The sequence below is a fragment of the Camelus ferus genome, chromosome 5, assembly GCF_009834535.1.
Source record: "Camelus ferus isolate YT-003-E chromosome 5, BCGSAC_Cfer_1.0, whole genome shotgun sequence".
Lineage (NCBI taxonomy): Eukaryota > Metazoa > Chordata > Mammalia > Artiodactyla > Camelidae > Camelus > Camelus ferus.
The window spans coordinates 80,736,619-80,757,127 of record NC_045700.1 but is presented as its reverse complement, the minus strand read 5'-3'; the positions used below and the strand labels follow the sequence as shown (position 1 = coordinate 80,757,127).

At 42.3% G+C, this 20,509-nt stretch overlaps 2 protein-coding genes across 11 annotated transcripts in view; both read right to left on the bottom strand.

Moving 5' to 3' along the window:
* TTLL4 (tubulin tyrosine ligase like 4) overlaps positions 1-9,417 on the bottom strand; it is a 33,651-nt gene extending 24,234 nt beyond the window's left edge. For 2 of the 3 annotated variants that reach the window (XR_004320095.1, XM_032480260.1), the window contains exon 1: positions 9,150-9,417. The gene's annotated coding sequence lies outside the window, so the exon portion shown is untranslated. The remainder of the gene's footprint in view (positions 1-9,149) is intronic. The other variant, XM_032480261.1, reaches the window with a different exon arrangement.
* A 3,106-nt stretch (positions 9,418-12,523) lies between these two features.
* The window catches only part of STK36 (serine/threonine kinase 36), a 25,118-nt gene continuing 17,132 nt past the window's right edge, over positions 12,524-20,509 (bottom strand). For 5 of the 8 annotated variants that reach the window (XM_032480246.1, XM_006186845.3, XM_014561051.2 and 2 more), the window contains 6 exons: positions 20,051-20,125; positions 19,485-19,659; positions 19,076-19,223; positions 18,700-18,847; positions 17,391-18,137; positions 12,524-16,327 (listed from right to left, as the gene is read on the bottom strand). In XM_032480246.1, coding sequence (XP_032336137.1) covers positions 16,184-16,327; positions 17,391-18,137; positions 18,700-18,847; positions 19,076-19,223; positions 19,485-19,659; positions 20,051-20,125 — 1,437 coding nt within the window. In that variant the 3' untranslated portion in view covers positions 12,524-16,183. Of the gene's footprint in view, positions 16,328-17,390; positions 18,138-18,699; positions 19,224-19,484; positions 19,660-20,050; positions 20,126-20,509 lie in introns of those variants that run through there. The other 3 variants (XM_032480248.1, XM_032480250.1, XM_032480251.1) reach the window with 3 other exon arrangements.

Sequence of the window (20,509 nt, the reverse complement as noted above, 5' to 3'; positions counted from 1 at the left end):
GCACTTCTTGGGCAACCAGTCCTGGTCATCATTTGGGGCCCTGGGAGAATAACACTAGAGTCATAGGGTGTTTTCAGTGGTCTTCCTGCTGCCCTCAAGCAATCAAAGCCAACTTCATCACGGACTGGGACACTGAGGTGCCACTATTGTGAATCTGCTCACATGTTCCCACCCTCTCACTCAGAGAGCTCTTCCCTCTCTCTCCAAAGAAAAATTTCCCTTTCTGTCTCATCCTCACGACTTTACATGAGTGGCTTCCTTCTCTCACCTGACACCAGTATGGCTAGGAATAAGGCAAGTCTGGGTGTGGCAGAGAAACCAGCCAATACCCTCCTCATCAATCAACACTTAATGGTCAAAGATTGTTTCAAAAGCAATCCCTGCTCCCTGACCAACTCTCAGCTGCCCCTGGTGTGGTCTGCTTTTCACAGTTAAGTGTGACAACTTCAGATAAGAGCAGAGATTTCTCCTGCTGACCTCTGGAGTTCAATCTGGAGCTAAGGCAGTAATTTTACCTCTTTAAGAGCCTTGCTATATAGGCTTAAATACCATCCAATGTGTTGGTGGGAAAGAGAACAAAATGGAACCAAACTCTAACATTATTTTTACTTAAACTGACTGTATTTCCGGCAGCCACAATGAGACAGGAGAGTTCAGGGAGTAGAATACAGAGTTGAGAAGGAGAGGAGAGAAACTTTCTTTATTCCAAATTCCAGTCTGATCTCAGGGAGGGAGAACCCATCTCTCACATTTCCTCATTCAATCTTTCCTCTAACGCAAAACCTCTGAACCAGCCTGTAGTTCTGGGTCCCAAATAGTTATATCATGGTCACTTACTTTCTAAATAAAATTCACAAAATATTCTGCAGTTATCACAATGGTAGGGAAAGGTGGGCCTACTTTCATGACAGTATCCAAGGGGGAAAAAACAAGACCCATCTATAAGAAGTCATTTATCTGGGATAATTCTGAATGGAATCCTAGCATCCTTATCAGGTGTTTTTAGAATGGCTAGAGAGAAGGAATTAGCAGTTTTTTTTTTTTTTTTTTTTTTGCTCAAGTTATATTTAAGACACAAACTTCAATGGGGAGAGGACTTTGTATTTTGATAGGTGAACAACAACCAAAGAAGATCCTCATTCCCGTCTACAGCTACAGGAACTGCTGGTGTCATCCACCACCAAAAAGCCTGCAGAAGGCACTGCCCCCTTTTCCTGCAAAGGTTGACCTACACTGTGCAGGGGACAGTTACACTCTGCACTTATGGAAGAGAAGCATACACAAAAGGAAGAGTCAAATCCTGCCAGTGATCTTAAAAGATCACACACATGAGTGTGTGTCATGTACACTCAACAAATTCAGTTTCAATTCACATTTCAGGAATCCACATATTTCCCCACCGATGCAACACAACAGACACACCAGAAACTTTGTGCAGAGTAGCTTCAAGAACATGAAGTAAACAGTATCACTCATAACAGTATCACATACAAATGCTCTAACCTGGTATCACTGTTTTTGGTTCAGAAGTAGTATCTGGTTTAACAAGGAAATCATGATTGCTAAAGTAACCTTCTTCCTCCTTACAGAGATTCCTGATGAAATCAAAACTCCATGTGATAGGGAAGCAGAGACCTAGCTAGAATATTCAGGCAGCCTGGGTCCCAGGCCCCCGACTGCTGCCACAGGTCTCACCTTTTCCTGCATGTTGCCCTCAATGGCATTGGCACTCACGTGCCAGAGAATGATCCCATCACCTTACGGGAATGCAGAGTGATAACCTTTAAAAAGCTCTCGAAGGGGAGAGAGTATAGCTCAAGTGATAGAGCACCTACCTAGCATGCCTAAGGTCCTGGTTCAATCCCCTGTATTTTCTCTAAAAATAAACCTAATGACCTTCCCCTCCACCACCAAAATAAAATGAAATAATTAAAGTAATACAATAAATAGAATAGAATAGAATAGAAATAGAATAGGAATAGAATAGAATAGAATAGAATAGAATAGAATAGAATAGATAAATTAAAATATAAAATAAAATAAAATAAAATAAAATAAAATAAAATAAAATAAAATAAAAATGCTATTGATCTCTCTGAACTTATCTGAGCCACTCTTCACCCTCACCAGACATGTTCCCACCTGTGTTCCCAGGTCTTTATTGTTGCCTCTGAAATACTAAGTTCCCTCACTCAGAATTCAGCTAGTATCACCATCTCAAAGAGCCTGTCTACCCTAATACTGCACCACTCCTAATCATTCCGTATCACATTACCTTGGACTAGTCTGTTTCATTCCTCCACTATCTAAAAGTATAGTATATTGATATTTCCTTTTATCTGACAAAAACAATGGAAGGATAAACAAGAACTGATTTTTTTTTAAAGGTTACCAATGGGGTATGAGATTTATCTGTGTATACCTTTTACTATCATTTTAATTTCTGAGATATATAAATTAATCACATGGTCAAAACCCATATTAATTATATTTTAAAATCAAAACTTCAACTATTTATGCATTCCTCTGCTGTCTAGCTTATCTTCCAGAATGAAAGCTCTTTAAAAACTAGGACCTTGTTCACACAGTGTATGCCCAGCCCTGGAAATGTAATCAGGGCTCATTAAATATTTGCTAAAAAACAAATACATCTACAGCAGGTACAACCAGCAAAGCCACAAGTTGAACCTTTTCAAATTAAACCTGTGCTCCCCTCGTATAAACATCTCCTTTTTTTGAAAATTCGAATATAGTTGGCATACAAGATCATGTTAGTTCCAGGTATATACTACATAGTGATTTGACATTTGCATACATCATGAAATTATCATGATAACTCTAGTAATCATCTGTCTCCATATAAAGTTATTACAATATTACTGACTACATTCCTTATGTTATATCTTACATTCCCATGACTTATTTATTTTATAACTGGAAGTTTGTACCTCTTAATCCCTTTCACTTATTTCACTCACCCTCACCTCCCCTCCCCTCTGGCAACCACCCATTTTTTTTCTCTGTAACTATGAGTCTGTTTTCATTTTGATTTTTGTTTTTTAGATTCCACATATAAGTGAGATCACAGGGCATTTGTTTTTCCCTGTCTGACTTATTTCACTTAGCATAATACCCTCTAGATCCACCCATGTTGTTGTAAATGGCAAGATTTCTTTTTTAATGGCTAAGTAATACTCCATTGTGTGTGGAGTGTGTATATACACACACACACACCCACACACACACACACACCATATCTTCTTTATCCATTCATCTATCAATGGACACTTGGGTTGCTTCCATATCTTGGCTGCTATAAACAATGCTGCAGTGAACACTGGGGTGCTACCACCATCTCCTTGTTGCTACTTCTTTACTCAGTGCAGGAACTCTGCCACAGCCACACCCAACTGCTTCAACAGTGCATTTTCCTCCTGAGGTCCCCTCCAAAATCCTTCACAGCTCCTCTTATCCTCTCTCCCACATCAAACGAATCTGCTCTCACCATTTTAACTATTACATGCAGGAAGACAGTCACTTTTTAGACCTGCCTTCTCTCAAATTCCATGTCCTCATTGCCAACTATCTGCTCCACCTTTTCCACATGCATGTCCAACCACTTCAATCCAGCTTGCCAAATTAGCTCTGTACTCTCAACCTTCCAATTTCTTTCAGTAGGACGTTCTTTCTGTTACCTAATGAGAAAACTTAAGTCACTTCTGATTGCTTCCTCCAAAGCCAGACCAATCACAAACTTAAGAGATTCTTTCTTCATGGCAAGCTTCCTCCTTTCATTTCCATCATCTCAGGTCTGGGCCATTGCAAAAGCATCCAGAATGAAGTCTGTGTCTCCAGAGTCTACCCTTCCTAAGGTTCCTGTAGGAAACCTCCAGATTAAATTTGCTCAAATATTACTTGATCACGTTATTCCCTTTCCAAAAATTTTCCCTGAGTCCTCACTTAATATCACTGTTGCCATTTTTAGACAGCACTCAAAAGCTGTCCATCTCATTCTGCCTTCCACTCTTTGTGGGGTCATTTGCCTCAAGTTTCCTCCTTACGTGAGAGTGAATAACAAGCAGCCTATGCCAGGAAATCTATGGCTATTGTCTCAAACCATCAAGTCTCCAGGGGCCAGGTCCAGACCAACTTGGACAAGGTATCTATGTCTACAGAAAGTAATTATTCATTACACACAGACTGAATTACAGCAGTGTGTGTGGCTCTTGGGATCTGCATTTCCTCTTCCTCCTCTATCTAGGTGTTTCCCTAAGTCACCAGGGGAACTCAGGACATCAGAAACAGGTCAGAGTCTATGATTCACAAGACCTCTGATGAGATTACTTTAATTGCTCAATAGTTCTGTAAAAAGATAGAACTGATTTGTCTGGAATCAAAAAGAATGAGGAGAGTGTAGGAATCAGACCCATTTTCTATTATGAGATAAATCCCAAACTACGTCTCCCTAAAGGAAGCTGGAGGAGCACAGAACTTCTTTAAAGCCCTATTGAAAAAAGTCATCATCCCAGCCCTAATGAGATGGAGGGTCAGTACCACAAGTTGAGAGAGGTAGCTCTTATAGAACACAGTGCAAAAGTAGTTAGCAAACCTGAGGAAAAATACAGCTGATAGCAGCTAGAGCTGAGAAGTAAATATGCAAATTACTGAAAAGTGAAAACAGCTGAAGCCTTCACATAATTAAGTGACTAGCTCTCACGAAGCCTTGACCTTCACCAGCTTCAGAAAGAAACCTCAGGTGAACTCTAAAGCAGTGGTCCTCAAAGTGTGGTCCACAGACCCTGAGGGAAACCTGAGGCCTTTTCAGGGGTTCCACTAGGTGAAACTATTTTCATAACAAAACTCAGATATGATTTGCCTTTTTTACTGGGCCAGCCTTTCCACTGATGGTACAAAAGCAATGGTGGGTCAAACTGCTGGTTCCTGAGCAGGAGTAGGGACAATGGCACCAAGTAAGACTCTTCACCACCACACACTTCTTCACTGCACAAGGAAAGACGAAATGCTAGCTTTATGAAAGAACATCCTTGTTGAGGCAGAAAAATTATATTCAATCTCAATCGTCAAGTACATCTTTTTAATATTCTCTGTGACAAAATGAGAAGTACATATAAAACAGAAAACAATGGTAGTCTTCCAAGTAAAGCACTCATGTGATTGTTTGAATTGCAAAATTTTTCTGTGGAACATCATGTTTACTTGAAAGAATGAGGAACATGCAGGTGATGGTTATTCAGACTTTGGTACTTGGCAGGCATTCTCTAGAAAATGAAACAGTAAGCCTGTCATTTCAAGGAAAACAACTGACAGTATTTGTTGCCAATGATAAAATTTGAGCTGCCAAGAGAAAATTAGAATTTTGGCAAAATTGTATCTGTCACCATGAGCTTGGCAGCTTCCCAATACTTAACTGTTTTTCTGATGACAGTGCGGTAATATTACTTTTTGACACTGCATAATAAAATGTGGCAACATTTGGAAATTCTATATAATTCAATGAACCAGTATTTTCCAAACACCTATCATACAATGTCACAGAATCATGCATGGGTAAAAGATCCAGTCAAAGTGAGAGAAAACCAATGGATTTTAATGTAACAAAGTATGAAATACTTTGTTACACTGTAGCACTGATAATATTTAGCACTGATAATATTTGTAGCACTGATAATATTTCAGATTCCACATTGCAGCCAACCTTCACAAAACCACCCCTTGTTAACTTCTGTGTAGCACCAAACAAGAATACCCACCATTATCTGAAAAGGCTATAGAAATACTCTTCCCTTTTCCAACTAATTATTTATGTGAGGCTGGATTTTCTTTATAATTCATCAAAAACAACATATTGAACCAACTGAATGCAGAAACAATATGCAATCCAGCTGTCTTCTATTACACCAGATATTAACAAGAGTTCATAAAGCCAACACCATTCTTCCCACTAATCTTTTTGAAACAGCATTTTTCATTTTAAAAAATGCTACTTACGTTTACTTATAATGAATTTATTATTTCTAAATGAATTAATGAACACTTCCATTCCCCACATTAAAAATATACTGACGGTATATACAGTGGACTATGACCCAGCCATAAAAAAGAATAAAATAATGCCACTTGCAGCAACATGGATGGACCTGGAGACCATCATTCTAAGTGAAGTAAGCCAGAAAGGGAAAGAAAAATACCATATGATATCACGTATATGTGGAATCTAAAAAAAAAAAAAAAAAAAGTATAAATGAACGTATTTACAAAACAGAAACAGACTTCACAGACAGAAAACAAACCAGGGGGTAAAGGGGGTAGGAAGGGATAAACTGGGAGTTTGAGATTTGCAGATACTAACTACTACATATAAAATAGAATTTGTACTGTATAGCACAGGGAACTATATTCAGTATCTTGTAGTAATCTATAATGAAAAAGAATATGAAAAAGAATATGAAAAAGAATATATGCATGTACATATATGACTGAAACATTATGCTGTATACCAGAAATTGCTGTGCTCAGTCTTCTCACCTTGCCTGGCATATAGCAAGTGCTCAATAAATAGCAACTGCACTTATTAACATAAACTCTCCCAGAGCAACATCTTCTATCCCATGACCTCAATCATGTCCAACATTCTCAACTTTCTATCACCAGCTAGACCTACAGAACAAACCTCCAGGCCTTTCTACCTGGATGTGCTGCAGGAACCTCAACTCAGCATGCCCAAAGGGTGACTCCTTTATATTTCTCCTCAAAGCTGCCCTTCCTCCTAATATTTTTTCCTGCATCACCACCCACCTGATCACTAAAATCAGAAACCTAGGATCATTCCAGATGCTCCTTGTCCCACTCTCCCTACATCTACTTTGCCACCAAGTTTTGTCCACTTTGCAATTGTTAACATCTCTCTAAACCCTCTCTGTTCCCACTGCAGCTACACAAAGTCCTCATCATCTCTAGCCTGGTCTCTAGTTTTCTCATTGGCTCCCTGCCTCTAGTCAAACTTTTCTCATTGGCTCCCTGCCTCTAGTCAAACTTTTCTCATCAACCCACACACTGAAAATACAGTAATCTCAAACATATATTTCATGTTACTTTCCTACTAATTATCGTTCCATGGTTTTCCTGCAACATACTCTTCAAATGATTTTACTCATGTATGCCTCTAAGAATTTTTAAAACCATGTATTCCTTGCACATCTTAATGTTGAACTCTAAACTTCTTCACCACAAGTTTAAACAAGTTTATCCTTTTGTTAAGAAGAGGTTGAAAATACTAAACATTTTGTAGAAAGAACTAAGTTAAAGATTGGCTGTAATTGAAATAAACACTTCATGACTTGATTTGATAAAATAAATTTTAACTATCACATTGAATAACACACATCTAAACTAAAAGAAATCTCTTTTTAAAAGTTTTATGCAAGTTTTACCCAATATAGCTTGAAAAATCTGTGGTCCCAAAAACATTTTACTCATATTTAACTGTTGTGTTCTTCTGAATTCAGACTATCCCAACAAAGAACAAGCTTCACCCTAACAGTGTATGAGGCAGGGGAAGACCAGAAGCCTTCTGGATTTTCGAGGTTCCTTGGTCAATCACCAAAGGAGGCCTCCCTATAACTAGTATTTCCAAAATACTCCATTTCCCAACATGGTTTTTTACATCTGGAACAATACAGTAGAGTAAAATTTGAGAGTGTGAGGAATATAACACTCCCCATCCTTTTTTTGTAAGATCAGTTTTAGAAGCGTTCATTCATTCGGAGGCTGAGGATCTGGGAATTGATTCTTCTAAAGCTGTATGTGCAGGTGTATCCCCTGGACGTGTCAGGCCCCTGAATACCCTGCTTGAAAACCACTGCTCTGGAAGATACAGTTCTAACTCTGTAGCAAAACATCCAAAGCCCTTTGTGATCTAACCCTTATTAATTTCTTTCTTCCTATTTGTCCCTGGATGGCTCCCTTCAAAGCAACTCAGATCTGTCAGACTGTTTTCAGTTCTTTTTTTCAGAACTTGATGTATCTTCACTAAAGCTACTTTGTACCTGGAATGTCCTCTCACCTCTTTATTCCCAGAAAACACTTGACAATTTCTCAAGGCTCCATTCCCAATCAATAAACACTGGTGACTTTATGGGCACCAAAAGGACGGTTTTTATGCAAATAGTGCCTCAGTATTTATCAGAAGAAACGAAGGATAAGATGAAACACTGTCCCTAAGGGCCTCAGCTACTTGTTGATTGGCTAAATCCACAGGGGATGAAGTTAAGATGTGATCTGAAGTCTATGAGAAAGCAGGGTTAACTCCACAAGGAAGGAAGGATTAAAAGATCTTCTAGATCCAGAATAGAAATCTGAAGACCACGGAATGGGAATAATATAGCTTTCCCAATAAATCTAGGTTAAATATCCTTCTAATCTTCTATCAGAACACACATCACACAATATGGCAAATGCTGTTTACTTGATTAAAATCTCCCTTAGGCTATAATGTCTGTGAAAACACACCTGCCTTGTTCACCACTGTATCCCCTTCAGTGCCTTCCATTGTGCCTTGGTTCATTTAATATTTGCCGATGTTTATTAAACACTGTTGAATGATTAAATGAACTAATAGATGAATGGATACATGAAGAGTTAAATTCCACTGCATCTCAGATTCTGTTTGAATCTCTACGGTTTAGGAAAGTATTTCTCTACATATACTGAAGATGGGGAAGTTAGAAAGTGGGTAGTCATGTTAAATTCAGCCATGAGGCCTGAGAGGAGCTTGGGCTCACGCCTAAGCCAGAATTTAAACTGCAGCGGGGCGGGAAAGAGGAGGCACGGAGGCCCAGGATGAGGGGATGCTGCAGGGTTCGGCCACCCAGAGGAGGGGCCGACTAAATTCACGGGGCGTGGCCGGGGGTGAGGGGTGAAAAGGATTCAGGAGAGGCGCGAAGTCCAGGCGAGGTAGGAGGCTGCGGCCCCCTCGCCTCCTAGGGGATGGAGAGGTGACTGGCGGAAGGCAGGGCCGGGGCAAGAGCGACCAGAGGGCTGGGGGCCGCTTGAAAGGACCCAGGCAGAGGGAGGGGTAGGAAAGTCAGGCCGGCAGAGGGTCGTTCCGCCGGCTCCGAGGCCACACTCACCCAGAAGACTCAGCTTAGCCCCGGCTGGGCGCCGGCTCCGCGTCGCTTCTTCCCTTGGCCTGCTGGGCGAGCCGGCGGCCTCAGGCGCCCCTAGCAACCACGCACCGCCACGCGACCCGCGCTCTCAGCCGCCGGCGCCGCTGCCGCCAGCCACGCACAGCGCGCGCCCCCAGCGGACGGACTGAGGGCCTGAAGGGGCGATAGCGGCGGGAGGGAGACCGGCGCGCGGAATCTCGGGGGTTGTCGAGCCTGGGAGGGCAGGCAGTCACCGGCCTCGCGCACGCGCAGTCGCTTCAATGACGGTGGAACCTACAGAGCGGGATTCTGGGAGATGTAGTCTCGCAATTAAAATCCTAAAAGGCTCCTCTCTGGCATTCCAGGACTGTCTATAGCCTGATTCCACGTAAGCCATATGGACTCTTTCTTTGGCCATACCTTAATTCGCTCCTCTAAAATTAAAGAGCTCAAGTTTTATTAAAGAATTTTCTTAAAGTTCTTTCCAGTAAAGTCCTTTGAGTTTGACTTCAGGAAAGGGGAGATTGCCAGATCCGCTATGTTTCCCTCAACCCACCTTCCTCTAACCCTAACACACCTGGCAGGCTACAATTACAACCACCTGATTTCTGGGCTTCAAGTGGGAATTTTTAGAAACAATGACTCAATTATTTCCCCAGACAAGATAGATAGTGCCCCCTCAGCCTCAGATGTCCCTACACCTAATGGATTTGGAGATCTAAAGAGAGCTGGAGGATGAAAAAAGCTTTTCTAAACAGTTGGCTACAGAAATGAAAGGGACAATAAAAGATGAAACTAACTTAAAGAAAACAATCTTGACCAGAGCAAGGATGCTTACTAAATAATTGATTTAGGCAACAGTCATTAATGGATGTTAAAATCATTAGAGGACTGATGAGAGAATTTTACACTGAAAGGATGTTTGCCATCACTTGTATATTTTACTCAATTTTAGATCATGAAATGTGGGATAGCTATAAATTGTCTCTTGATGTGATGCAACATGAACTACACAGTAATATTTACAAAGTAGTGTATTTTTGTCTAAAAATCTGTTGAATCTGAATCTAATCAAGTTTTGGCTCATGTTTCCAGTTTATAGGAAACAAAGAGAAACACCACCACAAGAAAGCAATCTGACAATTGCAGAATGTGGGCCAGTGTATAGATGAATCACCTTGTTTCTTCAACAATTTCAGAGTATAAAAATATAGTGAGGTGTTCTATATCATAAGAGATTTAAGAGACATAATCACATGCAATGAGTAGAACTTGTTTGGATCCAGAGTCAAACAAATGAACTGTAAAAAGAATTTTTGAGACAACAGACAAATCTGCATATGGACTGAAGACATTAAAAACATAGTTAATGTTAAGAAATAATTATTAATTTTGTTAGTTATTATAGTTTACTGAATGGGAATCCCCCCATATATCCTCAATCCAGGAATGTGTAAATATTCCCTTATATGGCAAAATATGTGATTAAGGATTTTGAGAGGATGATCTTGAAAGGATTAGGGAATTTTCCTGGCTTATTTGGATGGCCCCTAAATCCAATAACCAGTGTTCTTAGTGAGGCAGAGGGAAATGGGACAGACACAGAAAAGACACAGAAAAAAGAAAGAGGCAATATGACCAAGGAGACAGAGATCAGAGTGATATGGAGACAAGCCAAGATGCCTGAGGCTACCAGAAGGTGGAAGAGGCAAGAATGGATTCTCACCTAGAACTTTCTGAGGGAATGGGGTTCTTCAGACAGTCTGATTTTGGAATTCTGGCTTCCAGAACTGTGGGAGAATTTCCATTGTTTGAAGTCACGAAATTTGTGGTAATTTGTTGTGGCAGCCACAGGGTGTTTTGACATCTGAGTTATTTGAAAAGGTATCCTTATTTTTGTACAGACACTTTTAAGGATTAAATGACATAATGCCAGGTGTTTGCTTTTGCTTTAAAAAATTACAGCAAACACCCCAGTAGCATCAAGCACATTTATCACTCAGGTCTTAGTTTCTAATATCATTCTCCATTAGAAGGAACTAGGGCTCCTTGGAGAAATGGCTGATTCTAGGAGTGAGACAGGAAATGAGCAGTCAAAATAAGCCTGAAGCATCAGTAGTTCCTAAAACAAAACAAAAAAACTAGATTGGTGGTAGTATGTCACAGGAGCTAACTGAAAGAACTCCCAATGACCAAATGTGGAACAATTTGAGCAATAAAAGTAACAGTGGTTTCTAACCCAAAGTATAAAACAAATATCCATGAGTCCTTGGTATAAATAAATGGTTGGATATGTTCATAAATGCAATAGAGACAAATTTCCTAGACAGAAAAATTCCAAATAAAGTATGTAGCCCTAAAGGAGGGGGTGCATAACACCCCCACCCCATTCCTTAAGTGTGGACTGTGCAGAGTGACTTCTTTTCAAAAGAACTATGGAGAGGGAGGTGAAGTAAGGCAAAAGGAGTTAACAGTAGAAAAATCTGACAAACACCACTTCAGCCAGGTGATCAAGGTCAACATCAAGTCATAAATCATGTAGGTAATATATGCCCTTGATATGTGATAAAAAATGGCATTTTACTTTTGTGATCTTCCTCTCCAAAACTCGTAACTCCAATCTAGTCATGAGAAACATCAGGCAAATTCCTATAGACGTGCCTCCTACAAAATACCTGACCAGTAATTCTCAAAATTGTCAAAGGCATCAAAAACAAGAATTCTGAGAAACTGTTTCAGTCAGAGGAGCCCAAGGAGACAATTATATGTATGTGTAATGAGGTCTTGAAACAGGAAAAGGACATTAGGTAAGAATTAAGGAAATATTAATAAAATACAGGTTTCAGTTGATAATACAGCTTACACTTGAACAACAGGTTTGAACCACATGGATCCACTTACATGTGAATTTTTTTCAGAAATACCTACAGTAGTACTATACAATCTGCAGTTGGTTGAATCCTTGGATACGGAGGGTTGACTGTAAAGTTATGTTCAGATTTTCAACTGTGCAGCGGTCAGTGTCCTTGAACCCTGCATTTTTCAAGGGTTAACTGTACATCAATACTGGTTCGCTAGTTGTAAAAAATGTATCATAAAAATGTAAGATGTTAGTAATAGGGGAAATTGTGTTTAGGGGTTAGGTGTAATATATGAACTTTCTGTACTATCTGCTCAGTTTTTCTGTAAATCTAAAACTGTTTTAAAATATAAAATCTGTTAAAAAAAAAAAAAAAGCAGCAACAGAAATTTGCCTAGTCCACTTTAACTAAGTGCTCAGATAACTTCACCACTAATGAGGAAAAGCAAAATCATCAGTCTCCAGATTTGATATTCTAAGAGGACACATCACCATTTACTGCAGTGTTTCTGCCAAAAATGTATATTTGAATCAAATCACACAGAAAAATCCGATATACCCAAACATCAGCTATACTCAAATCACTAAGAAACATCAATTATACCCAAAGTATCAATCAATACTATAAAAGGAAGGAAGGATGAGGAATGGTTCTAGATTGGAGGCTAACAGGACATCGCAACCAAACACAAAGCATGATCTTGGGTTGGATCCTAGACTAGGAGAAAAACTAGTATAAAGAACATTACTAGAACAATTGGCAATATTTGAATATGGGCTGCAGATAAGTTAATAGTATTATATCAATGCTGAATTTCCTGATTTCATTAATCATACTATGGCTACATAATTAAATACCTTTTCTTTCTTAAGAAATTCACACTTCATTACTTAAAGGTAAAAGGGGGATGGTATTTATAATTTACTCTCAAATGGTTCAGAAAAATATTATAAAAGCAGTTGTGGCAAAGTGTTGAATGTGGGTTACAGATACGTGGGAGTTCTTTGTACTGTTCTTACAACTTTAAATTTTAAATTATTTCAAAAAATGCTTATATAGAACTGTATCAATGGCAAAATTTAAAAGGGAACAGGTAGGACCAGTGCAACAAAATGTTGATAACTACTGTACCTGCGGGATCAGGGTACAGGGGTTTAGTATGCCATTCTCTCTACTTTTATATATTTGAAAATTTTATAAGCTCCTTCTCGCCTCCCAAAAAGGTAAAACACATATATGCTCACATGCAAGCAAAACCAAACACAAGCACAAATCCTCAAACCTTCCAGACATTCTCTAAATTCCAGGCACTACTCAGACCGTTCACTTCAAATCCTCTCAACACTTTGTGCAATAATTGTTGTAAAACTGTTTACACATTTCTAATCCCTTAGATTGTATGCTCACAAGGATGGGAACACATTTTCATATAATGCTTCCTCATAAAATGATTAATTATTGTTTGATGCAATACTTGGCCTAAAAATTTGGATGTAAATTTAATTTCTCTAATCAAATTGTTTATGTACCAGATACACAAGATATTTCAAGCTAGTTTTTAACAAATTATTTGCAAGAAATGAATAATTATTTTATAAGGTAATCCCCTTAGTTTATCTTTTAGGAAAAAAATCCAGATTTAAAAATACAATACTGTACATATTTGTCTTAATCCAGACAGGTCTTAGTGAAGTACTGTGGTTTTGTTAAAAACAAAAGTTCTGATTTGTTAGAGATATATTCCAAGGTATTTATGGATAATATTATATGTTGCCCAGGATTTGTTTTAAAATACTTGAGAAGAAAAACAATAGATATGGTAGCTACTGAAGTGGTGATGGGGTTCACTAAACTAATCTATTTTTGTGTACATTTGAAATTTTCCAACTAATAGACTTAATATGTTCAAAACTAAACTCAAATTTTCCCACCCACTACCACTCCACTAATAGCCTTCCCCATTTCAGTCAATGGGAATTCCATCCTTCCAATTGCTCAAAAAACCATGGAGTAACTTGACTTGCTTTTCTTTGTTACACCCTCACATCCAGTCAGGAAAATTTATTTGTTCCATGTTCAAATATATTCAAAATCTGACTTACAAAAAAAAATCTATTTTTCACCACTCCATTGGAACCACCCCAGTCTAGGATATTATTATCTCTTGTGTGGATCATTACAGTAGCCTCCCAACTGCTCACCCTACTTCCCATCCTTCCCTACTCCTCACTGTCCATTCACAACACCACATTGAAGAGCAGTCTTTTAGAACATAAAGCAGATCACGGAACTCTTCTGATCAAAGCTCACCAACAGATCCCTACTCTGTGTAAAGCACAAGGTGTACAAGGCCTACATCTGGTCTCCGTCACCTTCCTGTCCTCATTTCCTACCATTCTCCCCCTTCTTCACTTCTCCCGCCCACATGGCCTCCTCATAGCTCCTCAAACACTCCAGGCATAGTTCCATCTCAGGGCCTTTGAAGATCATTCTACCTGTGTAGCCTTTTCCTTCAGAGAGCTGCACTGCTTTGTTTAAATATCACCTTCTCAGTGAGGCCTACCCTGGCTATCCAACTCAGCACTCCTTATCCCTTTTCTCTGCTTTTATTTCTCCAGAGCTTTTATCACCTAGATACATACTATATAATTCACTCATTTTAATAAGTTCACTGTCTCCCCAACCAGATTGTAAACTCTGTGACAAACAGGCAGCTCCAGTGCCTAGAACAGTATTTGGCATATAGAAAGGACTCAATAAATGTATGTTGAACTGAATTGAAATAATCTGGATAGGAGGTAATTGTTGCCTCTAGAAAAAGTTATTTTTGCCAAAATACAAACACAGACAGTGGGCAATGAAGACGAGGACTAAAAATATTTCCTATAAAAATAAGGACACTTTACTCACCTAAAACAATTGGAATATAAGGAAGGATAAAGTAGTCTCCCTAGTTTTGGATGGAGAAATTAGCTTGTCACAAGCCGTCCAGTGAATGAAGGTTTAAGCTTTCCAGTATGGATTAGGATTCTAACTAATGGGCCTGCCAAACACCCCTTCTGGTAAACTGCACAATCTCCATAAACAGCCGTCCTTCTAAAGCAGCTGGGCTTCCCTATACATTGAAACTCCACCAATTAAAACTAGTCACTAAGCTTGAGATCACAAAGCAATCCAATTTACCCTTCTGTTTAATCTTACTCTTTCCCATTTCAGCTCCACTGGCCTTGGCTTGGAAGTAGGAGACCACATGTAGCTCATCTGGGAGGTAGGATGCTGGAAGGCAGGAAAAGATAAAACCAGCTCTCAAACCAGGATCTTGTTTGAACAGGACACCAGTTCTTTCAGCACACAAAGCAGCTATAAGAGCTGAACCTCCCAACCCTTTACCTTGGCAGCTCCAAGTAGGGTAAGGCATACCTCTTATTACAAGAGTTTACAAACAGAACTACCAAAAAGAAAAGAAGGGAGAGAGGGAGAGAGCGAGACAGGAGAGAGAAATGGAGACAGAGACAGAGAAAGAAAAAGAAAAAAAGAAAGAAACAATGAAACAAAGAAACAAAGAAAAGGAGAGGGAGGGAGGGAAAGAAGGAAGGAAAGAAAGAAAGAAAAAGGTACACTCCCCACCCCACCCCCATGGCCCCATGGATGGGAATGTGGGCTACAGGCTGGGGAGTCCTCCACAACAGGGGCTGATAGCATCTATCTCCACAGCCTAGAGCTGAGGCAGGCTCTGTCTTCATCACTGTCTTGGGGTCAGTGCATCTAAAGCAAGAACCTGCTGGGAAGATTACAGGAGCTCTAGAAAGGAAGAGATCTCTCAGGTAGAAGGTGTCTCCCTAAGGTCTGGGAGCCATGTTCCTGGGGTTAAAGGCACATTGTTGGAAAAAAGACCCCTGGATGTAGAGAAGGAAGGAATCTCCTCTGGCACCAACAACAATGAAGTTTACTGGTTGAAATCATCCTGAATCTGGGGGAAAGAAGGAGCTTTATACATAAATCTCTTCTATGTTCTCCTTCTCAAATCAGTTGATTGGCATCTTATCTCTTTCAGTCTCTTTAGCTCTCGGTTGAGTTGGTGGCTTGTAGAGTAGAAAAAGGAAGAGTTGGCGACAGGAAGGCAATGAAGGTTGGAGGCTGGACCCCGGGAATCTGGGATCACGTGCTGTGGGTTGGCCTCAGGAGGTGAATGAGTTTCCTGCAGTGTTTGGCGGAGGCAGGCCTGGGACTGTTATGCGGCAGTAACTGATTCCCCAGAGAGAGCAAGGCTAATTTCTCACTGGCACCCAGGGACACCAGCAGCTGTGGGAAAGAGAGAGAGATGACAGAACATGACATGCAGAGGACTCTGATTTGGCTGAGCAGTGCCCACTTCAGAAAAGGATGAAAAAGAAAATGGGCTCTTAGGGACTCAAAATAGGTTGTGTGAGAGACTTTGGAGACAGGACTCATCAGGACCAGAGTCTACTTCCATTCTCTTTGGTTACAGACCATGAAACCAAGGCACCAAGGGACCCATGTACTTGTCCCCAGGAAGAGGCAATGAACATAGCAGTGATTGTAAGCCAAAATGTCAGATTCCCAGCCACAGATCCAGACTAGTGGGTCTTAAGCTCATTACCACCAAGAATCCCTTTTATTGTTTCCCACATAGATTGTCAGAAAACTCTGTAACATGTGTCACCATTCTGTCAAAATTTCTCTTCTGCATGAATCACCCAATGCTACCACACTGAACTATTATAATTTGGAGGTTTAACATTGGTAGATGTATGATTTCCATTGGGCAGTTTATATACTGAAAATTGACCAAAATAAGCAGTGGTTAAGAATATGGGCTCTGGACTCAGACTTGAGTTTAAAAGTCCAATCCTACATACTAGCTTTGTAACTTGGACAAGTTATTAAGTTCTTAGTGCCTCAGTTTCATAGTCTGCGAAATGAGGGGCATAACTTAAGCCACATAATAAGGCTAAAATGCTCAGCATGTGCTTTCCACATGATAGGTGCTATAAAAAAGATCATTAACACCTTCATGGACCTTAGAACGAAACCATTCTCTATCTCAACATCTCCTAGTCTTCCCTCACCTCCCTCCTGCATGGTCTCTAGAAAAGAGAAACCCTGGTCTTTGGGATCCCAGGCATTTTCTAGTCCAACAGAGCCCTCTTCTAGGTCCCTGCCCTTCCCCAGGTAGGAGTGGTAGATGGAAAACTCATGTCCAAGACACAGCCCCTGAGTTTCCTGCTCCCAGAGAGGGATACAACTTGGGTTTCTGGATGTCCCAATTTCTTAATGACTAACTCAGAAAAATGCTGTGAAAACCAACCCCACTGTGGTGATTCATAAGTCCCCTGCGGTGTACCTGATGGATGCAGGGCTCCTGTCGGAGGCTCCGGAGGGCAATGAGGGCGGCCTCCTTCACATTTGGCTGGGGGTCTCCACACGCCATCTCTAGGAGCCGCTGGGGTACTTGGCACTGTAACAGCTCCTCCCCCAATCCCTCAGGCCCCAAGTTGCCCAGAGCTGATGCAGCATTGCGCCGGATACCAGCCTGAGGATCTCCAAGCAGTTGGGTCATATGGGGTACCGTGGCTGCCAGGGCAGGTCCTAGGGGACCAGCTTGGTAGGCTGCATTACCCACAGCAAAGCTGGCACTGCGCCGCACAGCAGGGTCCTTGTCTCCAAGCCCCAGCAGCAGAAGGTTGAGCAGTCCAGCCTGACTCTGCAGGGCCCCACGCAGGGCTGCGCTGTGTTGGAGCAAGTGTCCCAGGAGTCCATAAGTACGGGCCCGCACGGAATTCTCTGGGTGGCCCAGGAGGCTGCACAGGGGCCTATAGGATTCATCAGAGCCAGCCAGGAGTTCTTGGATAAAGGACAAGTGGCTGGGAGACAGTACCCGGGCGGTGTGGGCCAGGAGGGAGAGGAGGTCAGAGGTCAGCAGCGGCTGGTCCCCCAGGAGGGCAACTGAGAGGAATGAGATGGTGGTTCTAGGGGAGGCAGCCACTGTGTTCACAAACTGCTTGAGAGAGGTGGGATCCGTGAGGGCCAGGCGTGTGAGAAGACTGACGGGCAGTTCGACTTGTGTCAATGAAAGATGGTGGCAGCAGACCTGGGAGAAGTGAGGTGGGGTGCAGGCAAAATAGTTCAGGGAGAGGGAGAATACACTGCAGCTAGATAATGAGGAGCCCCAAATCTGGGAGAGAGGAAAGGCAAGCTCTGGTGAGAAATACCACAGAGTTGGAAGACCTGAGCTACAGCACTCCACGTGAGACATGATGTGGAGCCCAGAGGAACAGGTCCTTCCCAAGTTCATTCTTTGCTCTGCAAGGACTTAAGTCTCTGCCTTCACTGCTTAATGCCAACAATTGCCAGAGAAGTGACTCCTGGCTGAGGAGCTGAATTGCCAGTGCCTAGACTAGGATGTCCGCCCCACTGAGCTCCACCGGAATCCAGGTAAGGGACTGATGGAGAGAGAAGGCACCAGCCCAGCTCCAAGCACATGCCTCTGCTAGGGCCCGAATGTCTTCTCCACTCCAACTCTTAGACCTATCCAGATGCTGCCCTCTTACAGGGCCCTAGGAGAGCCCTGGAGCTGTCTGGAAGTAAATTCGAGTACACAAGGTTGGCCATCCTCTTCTCCCACCTTCCTGCCTGGGTAGGTTCCCAAGTACCTGCAGCAGGTGGGCTGTGACTTCTGAGTCTGTGAGGTCAGCCAAGATACCTTCGAGGAGGTCAGCATCCACATCCAGGGCGAAGGGGAAGCAGAGGAGTTGGCAGACAGAGAGCACCACCACGGGGAGAAACTCAGACCCTTGAGACCTAGGGAGGGGAGTATGAAAAGATGTACTCAGCCTGGCTCACCCACCCTTTAGCATTCTTTCTCCACTCCTGTCAAATTCCCTAGTCCAGCTCTCCTTGCCCAACATCAGCAATCCCATTTCTTGCCTCATAGCAGAAGCTGACAATTCTTTCTCTCCTGCCTCCCCCAGCTCCTGCCCCAACTGGCAGGCTAAATTTTCTGGTCTCCCTCCTCTAGCTCCAACTCACGCCTGGCCCAGCTGATGCAGGAAGCTGGGCGAGAGCAGATGCTTCAGGGTGGACATGAGGATACTTCCATGCTGAGACAGGTGGCTCAGGCATAACTGAGGCTCCTGGGTAAAGGTGGCCACGGCCAGGCTCAGCAGGGCTGCCGTGCCTGGAAACACCAAGAATGGGGACCCAGTGGAGCAGGCAAGAGGCCTAGTTGCCCCTGCTTCACCATGGCTCTTAGGGCCACCACCTGTTCAGTCCCTTCCCCATCCTTGAGCAGCTCCAGCGTAGACTCTGCCATCTTCTCCCCAGGCAGCAGCAGCAGCAGCAGCTATCTCTGTGGGCTAACCCAGTCCTAGGCTGTTTCCTCTTGAAGAGGGGTCAATACACTGGCCCCACAAAAGGGGCCATGCAGTTGGAAAGATACCTTGGGGTGAGATCAGTGTCCAGTCTGGCTCTAGGCTTTGTGGACTAGACAGTGACAGTTCCTCTTCCTGTGTAGATGCCTCTTCAGGGAGCCTCAGAGCCATGGAGAAGCGATGCCACAGAACAGTCCACATTTCTGAGCCAGCCACATCTCTTATTGGACTATCCTTCCCCTGCTAGAGACAAAATTGAAAGAAGGTGAATGGGGAGGTTGAAGTCAGGAATCAAAATGCCTTTTTTCATTCTTGTCCCTGACCCTGTGAGGAAGAGGAGTCCCAGAAATAATTCCTTCTGTTTCCCACTTAGGAGTTCCCTGTTGTCCTAGTTTCCTTTCTTATCACATCTTAACCCTCCGACTTCTCAACTCTTGCGTATGTCTACTGGAAACCAGTGAATTAGAGCTTTTAGTCCCACTGAATCCCAAGGGATGAAGCTGAATGGTTCCCTTTAAAGGGCCCATACTGAGGCCAGGTGGGCCCATTCTAAGGCCATCACAGGCAGGGTAGTTTGAGAGGACAGGGGGATTGTGCTGCTTTACTTCCCATCCATTCTAGGATGCAACTGTACCTGGGTGAGGAGCTGAAGCAGCAGGATGAGGAGGCCATCGTAGAATCCACAGCCCCCTGGTGGAGTCAGCCGGACCTGTCAGAGAGGGGCAGGAAGAGGGCAGATCCCTGAGAGGGATGAGATGGCTGCGCAGGCCTGCATATCCAACTCCAAGTCAGGCAGAGAGAGTTCTTCTTCAGCCTGGTGTAGTGGGGAGAGTTCTTTTGGACTTAGGAGTCTTGGTTCCTGCCTATTTTTTCAATGACTAACTCTGTCCTAAAGACACACAGGGTAGGCAGCCACAGAAACAATGATAGTGCAGGAAGAGACTTGCTAAACAAGAGCCTGTGAGGTAGGGGGGTGAGGAGAGGGAAGTAGACAAAGTTGAGTGTGCCTACCTCTGCCTCCTGGACGTAAGAGACTGATGGAATCAAAAGTTCGAAAGGCAGACAAGGAAGGGAGAATGTTCCAAGCTGAGGT